Here is a 9272-nt window from a genome sequence, read left to right as displayed (position 1 = left end):
GGAGATTTATACAGTTATTACATAGACTACTGCACAGAGATCAAGTTAGATAGAGGAGCCAAAGATAAAAAATATTTTTAATTTGACAGTTCTTACACTTTGATGTGTCTTTCAGGAATGTATCAGACAATTGTCTATGGTAGACAAAAATATACCGATTCATAAAAATGCCACGTGACATAATAAGCTATTTAATAACAGAAACATATTACAATGAACACATATATGATAATTGATTCTGCTCCCAAAAATAAATACCTAAATAAACAGCACTTGTGCAGTTTAACTCTTCATTATTATAATTATTATACTTACTAAGAAAAATCTCAAAGGCGTTAATATAGGGGAAAAATATTCTCTCAGATGAGGAGTTTTAGCTTCCAATATTATTTCTATTATCTGTACATATAATACAATTATTTCCCAATACCTGTGTTTGTCAATTGTAATTCTGTAAAGGAAAATAATGAGCAGAGGGATGAAATTAAACATTTTAATACAGTGCCACCTTGTGGTGATCCGTGTTTTTAGTACTGCTGAGTCTTTGCTGGTTTTTCCACTTTGTATTGTGCATCTCACTGTTCATAATCTCATTACTATCCCTGCATTGAAATATCAGATTGGCAGCATTAACCTTAGCACAAACATTACTTGAAGAGCACTACTTCAAAATCACAATGACTGAAAGTACAATAAGCACATTATAAGCCAAATGCCATTAGCCTGACATTGAAGTTACTGCTCTGTAAAATGTATACTTGTATGATTTAATCATATGTGCAAATCAAGTATGAATACCATGTCAATATCATAACATCCTAGCAGCCAGCTGCAAGTTTTACAGTCTTAGTTCCACTGTAGGTATTTCATATTGCAGCTGAAATAACTGTACACATCCTTTAACATAACATGATTATGGACAAAATACAACATTCTCAAGGAACCTTCTCTACGATGCTAGATGTATGCTGAAACCAGTTGATTTGAATCACTACTAATTCACCCAGCAGTCACTTAATATATAACTACCTTCAGCACAACCATCACCTTATTTCATGGACTAAAGAGCTTTTAGAGATTGTCATTTCTAAATTATAATTAACCCAACCTCCTAACTCATGACTTGAAAGATGGAGATCAAACATAAAAAAAGAAAAATTACATTTGGGAAATATAAGACTTTAGGTGTATCACAATAACTCTATGCCCAAATAATCAGTAACTTCATCAACATGTGACCATGTCGACCAAACTGTTTTCCAAGTGAATGTTACTGGCAGGGAAAATAAATATAATTCTGGATACTGTATGACTTTCCAAACAATAAATGTCCTTTATAACAGAGTAGCAACCTGAAACCTTATTAAATATTAACCAGCACTGCGTACAGTTATACCGTGTAATGTTTGCATTCAGCTGCCATGTCATTATTGCCAGTGTCATATTGGCACAAGGAGTGCTTTCACAGTTGATCAAGGCAAAGGAAAAATAAATAGTACATAAAAATAGGAGTTCACAACTTTTATGTGAACTAGTAATTTTGCTGTGATGTTGCCTCTGAAAACTTAAAACAGATAAGGCATCATTGTGACTTTGCTGTTTTTTTGGCATTTTGGCAGATACTCTTCTATACATTCACACACAGACTCATAACCTTAGTGCAATAAAATAAAACAAACAAAAGGCCGACAGTTATGACAGTAACAGAAAGGCTGGTTGAGTTTATACTGATCAGCAACGGTCTTTCTCTGAGTAGTGCCATTGTAGGTCACAGCTGGTCAGCGTCTGTCACCAAACCTCCTTGACAGCTCCAGGAGCGAGGCTTCAGTAACTCTAGGAAGGAAGGCTGGAACAAAAACAAAAAAAAACATCACCATAAACATCTGGAATTGTGTCTACGCTAAAGGTCTTCAACAGGGGGTTCGCGACCCATAGGGGGTCAACGAGGGCACTGCAGGGGGGTTGCAAAAATCTTTGGTTGATTAGACATTTTTTATACATTTTTTAGATTTCTTTAAATACACATTAATATGAATCCAACATATTTTATTAAAGGGATACAGGATAGCTTCATATTGGATGCAATGTGATAATAATAATGTGTATTTATAAATAGCACTGTGCTGAGTTTAATATAGAACACATATAGCAGGTAGGGGGTCCCTTTTAATCTCTCCATCAGTTTGGGGGTACTTGGCCTGAAAAATATTGAAGACCCGTGGTCTCACTTATTGTGCACAATTTAAATCCAATAGCTTTTAAAAGCACGAGTGTGTTACCTCCTTCAGGGGACAGTAGCGCTGTGCATACCACTCCTGGGAGTACAGACAGATAATGACTCCCTGTCCCAGGAAAAGGGACGTCCACATGATTATGTTCCAGATGGGACCTTTCCTCTGGTCATGCAGAATGAAGTTGAACATCACTTTGAGAGGATGAAGAAACAAGATGAGAGGGGGCGCATAATGGAAAGATAAATGTGAGTCGTGTGATGGTCTCTTCTCTTACTTCCAAAGCACATGAAGAGGCAGAAGAGCACGGGATAGAAAAAGCCAAAGCAAATTGCAAGAATGTACTCATGGACCACGGCAGAGACTGTGAAGACAAACAGCATGGCAGCTGGTCGGAAACGCTTCTGAGACATCTGGAATGATGAAACAACACAAACATCAGGTTTAATCATGCCTTTTTTTTTCTTTTTTTTTTTACATTTGTAGTGACTTATAACATATGCTAAAGACATTGTAAAACAACTCATTATCTGGGTGTTTTAATTCTTGTTATCATTAGTGCAAAGTAACAAATAAAGACAACACCCTATCTTAAATGAAAGGCTATGATCAAATAAGTCACTCACCCATAGGATGTCCCGATACACATAGTAGTACAGCCAGTCATGGACCACTACATTCCAAGTGCGATAGTAATTGGCAAAAGAGGTTGAATTCCACCAATCCTGTAATGTGGAATCACAATTAATTGATTCAAACGTTTTCCGTAGCACAGGGATTTTGTTTAAATTATTACATTGAGTGTAAAGGCATCACCTTATAAAACATCCTGTCAGCAAAGCGAAGCATCTCAGCAAAAGCATTGAGCCAACAGTGGAGGAAAGCAAAGAATCCCAGAAAGAGAACCAAGACTCCTGCAAATGAAAAAAAAAAACAGCACATAATACATCTTAAAAACAGAAATAAACTGTTATTTGTTGGCAAGAAAAACATGACTAAGGCCACAGGTATATGGAAGCCGCATATATTTGGGGTTATTCGTACCTGGCAGGATGGAGTTGAAAACGCAGAGGACCATAGAGCGCAGGTCAAACAGCTGCAGACTGATGCTGCGGAACTGAGGTATGCAGAGCCGCACAAACACGTAGTAGGCATAAAACAGACAACCTAGTACCTGTTTAGGGGTAGGAAGACAGAAAATGCATTGGTATTGTTTGGTTGTAATCTTAAAGATGGTAGTCATGAAAGAGGTTTTTACCTGAAGCAACTTTGTTGCCACGTATCCCCATCTGATCGCTGGGTTCCTGCATCACAAGAGAAAATAGGTTTTGACAACGTTAGTTTATTGGCCACTGTATAAAATAAAGACAATGTTCAGTGTTTAGTTCTCAAGAGGGAATCATACTAGACAAATAACAAGAGTCTGTTTACCTGGGGTACTTGTCTCTGTAGATAAGTGTGGGTGCAAACAGGAAGTAGAAATACTGAGGTACCTGAGGGACCACTGGGCCAGGGCCTGTAGATGAGAGGGTGGGAAATGAAAAAAAGACAGTAAAAATTGTGTGTGCATATATATGCACAAAAAAAAGCAGCAAAAATGTGTAGAGTTATTTAGACAGTTACATACTGGTCTTCTCTTTAGCCCATGTCAAGACTCTTGGTACATTTTCCCTAATAAAGGAGTGGGCTTTCATCATAAGACGTACCTGAAATTTGAAGGACATTTTACAGTGGAAGACTCTTTAACAATGCACGTGGCTACCCTTCAAAAACTAAAAGCAATAACGTCCACCTACCTGCTCCAGGATGATGATGAAACAGGACGCAGGTGGCAAACTGTTGGTCACCGCCACATATGTCGGCAGGAATCCCAAACCCAAGGCTTGGTAGAGAAGGAATACACATCCAAACATCAAACTGTACAACTTAGGGTGACTGTGAGAGCCAGACTGGGTATTGGACCACAGGTGGAACAGGGTGTAGGGAACCAGCAATGCAGACAGAAACATGCAGATCCACGTGCACACCACCAGGGGGAACTGTCCAAACGCATAGACTAGCAGGTCAAAGTCCAACACCAGCCTGAGGGATAAAAGATAAGCAGGGATGGAAAAACTTGAAGGATCAGGACTGGTCATTTTTTCACAGGTGAAATGAAATTAATAACATTCATTGACTCATTGGACACAAAAACATAATCCATAGCAGCTTTATATTACCTGCCTTCATCAAGGAAATCTACCACGACCGTACTGAGGATAAAGAGAATGAGCAGAGCGATAAACATGTGATAGATAGTCCTGATGTGGTTCACCTCAAACAGCTCACTGTGGAAAAACAGATGACATCAAATGAGTGTGTGTACAGCTGTGCTGAAGTTATTACACAATGTTCAAGCAGCAGTAAAACCTGACGAAGAGCAGGGCAACAATGCAAATAACCTCAGTCTTATGCAAGCAATAGTCATATGACCTCGGCATCAATTTGTCAACTTACTCTAAGAGGGACCTGCGACTTACAAACTGCTTTCCCTGCCCATGGGGAGGTCGAAAATGCCTATGAGAAAAACAGAAAATCTCTAGATTTTATAGCACAACCAAGAGAAGGCTGGGGAAAACAATATTTGCATCGACTAAAAGAAAAGGTGAATTGCAGTACCTGAGTCTGCTCCTCTCTTTGTCTGAGAGTGGGGGTGAAAACACAGCAGATACAGGTGCAGGTTCCAAGCTGGCCGATTCCTCAATGAGACTGTCCATGAAGTCATTCACCTGGTTGTCAAACTGACGCATCAGGTCGCTCTTCAGGCACTGGGCAACAGAAAAGGGTATAGATATTTACAGTCTACAGATACAAATATGACACCTTGTGTAAAAACGCTTGTAATCCAGAGTGGATTCATTGCAACGCCAACTCTGTTTCTATAGTAATTCAATTACACTTCAGCTGTTATTTATCACTGTCATTTTAAAATAACTTCAGTGGAACAAACAGGCGCGGCTCAGTGTTGAACCGTTTAGTGTGTGATGGATTTATTTAACCTGTAAAAAAACCCCAAATGCATATTTTGTAGACAATTGTGCAATCTGTTTTAACGAAATGGGTCATGAGCCAGTTCAAACGCAGTAGGTGTGATTTCAGAATAATGACTCATTTCCACATATAACAGTTTTTCTACTTTTTCTTTTTTTGAACGTCCAACCATTAGTTCACAGATACCCAATATTTTCTACAATACAATACATCTTCAGGAGGAATCAGATCAGAGAAATCAAAATAGAAAGGGAATGTACATGTTTTAAGCATAAATTAACAACAACAAAGAATGAATGCCACTGTCTGAACTAAATTGTAGAACTAAAGCAACATGTATGATATATTTGATTAGAAGTGATGCCAAATTATTGATTAACATCAAGTTGACAAAACACACATCTGTAACTTTTTTATTGGTCTATATAGTTATACATTCTCACATGTAGGCTGAGCCACATGAGGCGCAGCCATCTAACACCACCCGACTGACCTCTGCTTTCCTTTTTAGCTGCAGTTTTTTGCTGATCACATGTTCGACTTCAATTTTCCCTGAAATCAGAATGAGAACACACATGGGTATGATGAACAAGAAGGTGTTGATGTCTTGACATCCGTGTGATTTGGACACACCTAAATGAACAATGGACAAAACTAAGTCAATACTCGCCTTGTATCAACAAAACTTTGACCTGGAAAATGTAAACATCAGGTCGCACACATGTCAAAATTTCATATTGTACAAGTGGAACAGTTTTTATTGACATTTACATGAGTTGCATGATACAAAATACAGTCTACTTTGAAACTATATTCAGTGGTTGTTAAAAATATTCGCCAGGGTACTGACATTTTGATCAATGTACCGTAAATGTGCAACAAGTCTGGAAAACTGAAGTCAAATGACGTCAGTTTCTCAGATCCAAAGTTGCAAAATTCAAAAGGTGACACGCCTACGACAGTATATAGCAGAACAGTGTTCAGCAGGATGACCAAATTGGTCTTTGTGGCGGTTAAGGTCATTACAGGTCATTAGTCCTGAGAGTTGTCTGATGCTGAACAAGTTCATTTAAGTCAAAGAACAGCAGCAGCAGCACCCCGCCCATCAAGCAAGTGAATGACAACAATACAGAAAAGAAGAAGTAACTGAACTCTTCACTGTAACAAACGCAGGAAGCATCATTTCCCAATTCTTAACCTTTTGTCAGTATCCAGTGATCTCTGAGCACACAGAAAACTCGACAAGTGTTTCACAATCGTCATTTCTCAGGAGCGGCTCGATTACATTTTCCTGATGATCAGCATGGGAGTCATCAGCAGACAGTCATCTATACCCAGTCACTTCCTACCACGGTTAACCACAACAACTGTACCACAGGTCAAAACACATCATCATCAGTTAGTTTCAGACCTATGAGGAAGTGAACGGACGAGAAGACGGGGTGTTAAATCAACACATAGTATCTTAAGATTCTCTGTATGGAAAGGCCAATGAGGGAGATTCCCTTACCATTGCTGGTGATGTGTTTGTCTCTGTTGCTTTGCTGATGTTTACCAGGACTGCCTTCACCATCCAAAGAGCTATCCAAGTCAGAGAATGTGGGCATCTTAGGAACGGCTCGGCTTCGCGACCTGAGGACACTGTCATCCATGCTCTCCATCCTGAAGAAACAAAGGAGTTAAAAGAATCAATGGTGGACGCTACAGGAAAAAGTCAAGTGTGTCTTTGAGGGAAGTCAGTAAGTGCATAGCTGCTCCTGAACCTCCACATGGACAGGAATGCTAAGACTGACAAAGCGAAGCCAGTTGACAATCAAATCACTCTCATATGACACAGGAGACAGAGAGACAGAGAGACAGACAGCTAACAGTTCAGTTAGCTCTCATCAGCTGACAGGAAGAGTCAGAGTGACCTGACAGGCAGCGATTCATTCATGAACTAATTATAGAACTTTTGGAGCTAAATCGCCATCTGAATGAAAGCTGCTGTAACGCCAGCATGGCGAACACACGGATGCTTCTACCTGGTCATACTCAGGCGGTTAGCACTGGGTAAGAGCTAGGCGAATTAGCCAACTTGTTGACGTTAGCTGTGAGCAGGTTGACAGAAGCTAGACTGACACTGGAGGAAATAATAAAAAAAGAAACTGCTACCTTCCGACTTCCTGAATACTTACTGTCTTCAACCGCCGGGTTCTCTCTCAGGTGGCAAAACCAGTGGGTGGAGCAGCTCTTTCTATCACAACAATCTGTGCTGCCTCTCACCTTCCCTTCAGTATAAACACTGTGGACGTGATGAGCTGGGCGGACGATGCTGATTGGCCGAAAGTCTCTCCTCCTTTTGACGTCATCGGCCCTGTCAGACTACTAATATTATTATATCTCTTGTCTAATGAATGCGTTACTAAAAGGAACTAATCACTTCATCTACAAAATTGGACCGACAAAAACATCATTTATCTGTAAGACTTATTTAATCCTAATGGCCATCTACTTAGTTATGAAGATTACCCAAAACCTATTAGATTTGAATGAATGAATGAATGAATGAATGAATGAATGAATGAATGCTTTATTTCAAACACGTAATACAAAAAAAAAACAAACAAACAAACAAACAAACAAAAAAAAATACAATTTTTACCAAACCTCAAAAAGGAGTAAGAAGAAACCTTACGCTTATTTGATCCCACCCCTTTTCCATTTAACATTTACTTCCTGTTTTGTTTTGGGATTTTTTTTTCACGTGCTCATAAACATGTATATCTAGATATATTCAGTTACCCTTTCTCCCCTATACCTGGTGCACACCATGTGTTTGTCCCACTGCTTAGACTTGCTCATGTTTGGACAATGCTTTAGTTCCCCCATCAGTCTGTTTCATAATTTCACTGGACATACAGATATACAAATGTTTTTAATGTTTTGCAGTCACAAGGATGTTTTAAATTTAATTCTCCGTCTCCTTATATCCATTCATATCCATAAATATCAATTCAAAAATCGTCTCCATTATTTAAATTGTTTTGGATTGATGGGGATTATTATTTTAAATCTCTTAAGATGATCACAAATTGAAAATGTGTTGCATTGATGAATATCCATTCGGAGGTTTTCAAGGGTTTTCAGAGTGTCACAAGTCTGTCACACCAGGGTTTTGTTTTTGTTTTTCTACTTTTTTCCTTTTTTCCTTCCCCTGTCTCTTGTCTGGTGCTGCTGTTGATGACACACTTTATTGCCAAAATGAGCCAAGAGTACTGTTCTTCTGTACTTCACAAATTTCCAGTCACTCATTTCCTGTCTTCACACCAGCTCCTAATGCTACACAAGCAAAGCTAAGTCTCCCAAAGACGCTCCACTTGAATCACATTCATTCAGAAGAGAACTCTTGCAACAGCCCCTTTTGCCAGTAAAACTTGTTTACTGAGTGCTCTAAGTAGGGCATGACGTGTCATAAATTTAAGTGATCTCATGAGCTGAGTGTGGCAAACCCCTTAATGTCAGAGGCACAAGGATGCATTTATGAATTTAACTGTATTAGCTATCCTAATTAGAACCTTTCCATCTGTGGGTACATGTATCCTCAACATGATCCGGATGATGAAGGCGCTTAAAGGGATTTAGTGACTTTGCAAATTAGTTAGGGCTTTGGGTATTAAATACATTTAGTGAAAAGATCTGCCTTAGACAATATTTTGTAATGAAAAAAAAAAAAAGACCACGTAACCCAAGCTAACTCAGTTGCAGCATCGTTGTTGATAATGTTGTGACCTTACAGCATCACCAAACTGTGACAGTTGGGAAGTAGTTACTCTCTAACAAACCTCATTTTTATAAAACTATGAATCCTTTTGTTGCCAGATCATTGTCTTATCAGCAGCAGAATACAAAAAATGTTGAAGTTAATTTAAATACAATTTTAAGACTTTTTCAAGACCTTCTCAATATTCTTTAATACCTCACTGCCACTTAGAATTGTAACCATTTACATCAGTGACACCTTTAACTTAA

The 9272-nt window shown here is 38.8% G+C and overlaps 1 protein-coding gene across 3 annotated transcripts; it reads right to left on the bottom strand.

Moving 5' to 3' along the window:
• Window positions 1-59: 59 nt before the first annotated feature.
• soat1 (sterol O-acyltransferase 1) lies at window positions 60-7550 on the bottom strand. Of its 3 annotated transcripts, none has more exons than XM_047588336.1 (16): window positions 7439-7550; window positions 6772-6923; window positions 5755-5813; window positions 4890-5038; window positions 4728-4787; window positions 4451-4558; window positions 4028-4313; window positions 3859-3937; window positions 3663-3747; window positions 3490-3535; window positions 3276-3405; window positions 3048-3145; window positions 2858-2956; window positions 2509-2644; window positions 2280-2425; window positions 60-1846 (listed from the first exon to the last, which is right to left on the bottom strand). In XM_047588336.1, exons 2-16 carry the CDS (start codon window positions 6920-6922, stop codon window positions 1769-1771), a joined length of 1710 nt encoding a protein of 569 aa, XP_047444292.1. In that variant the 5' UTR covers window position 6923; window positions 7439-7550; the 3' UTR covers window positions 60-1768. The 3 variants fall into 3 exon arrangements, with proteins under 3 accessions (XP_047444292.1, XP_047444291.1, XP_047444293.1); XM_047588335.1 differs by lacking the exon at window positions 7439-7550 and adding an exon at window positions 7286-7424; XM_047588337.1 differs by lacking the exon at window positions 7439-7550 and having other exon boundaries at window positions 5755-6672; window positions 6772-6915.
• Between the last annotated feature and the right edge of the window lie 1722 nt (window positions 7551-9272).

This window comes from Mugil cephalus, chromosome 6, assembly GCF_022458985.1.
Source record: "Mugil cephalus isolate CIBA_MC_2020 chromosome 6, CIBA_Mcephalus_1.1, whole genome shotgun sequence".
NCBI classification, from domain to species: Eukaryota; Metazoa; Chordata; class Actinopteri; order Mugiliformes; family Mugilidae; genus Mugil; species Mugil cephalus.
This window is presented reverse-complemented; position numbering and strand designations above follow the sequence as displayed.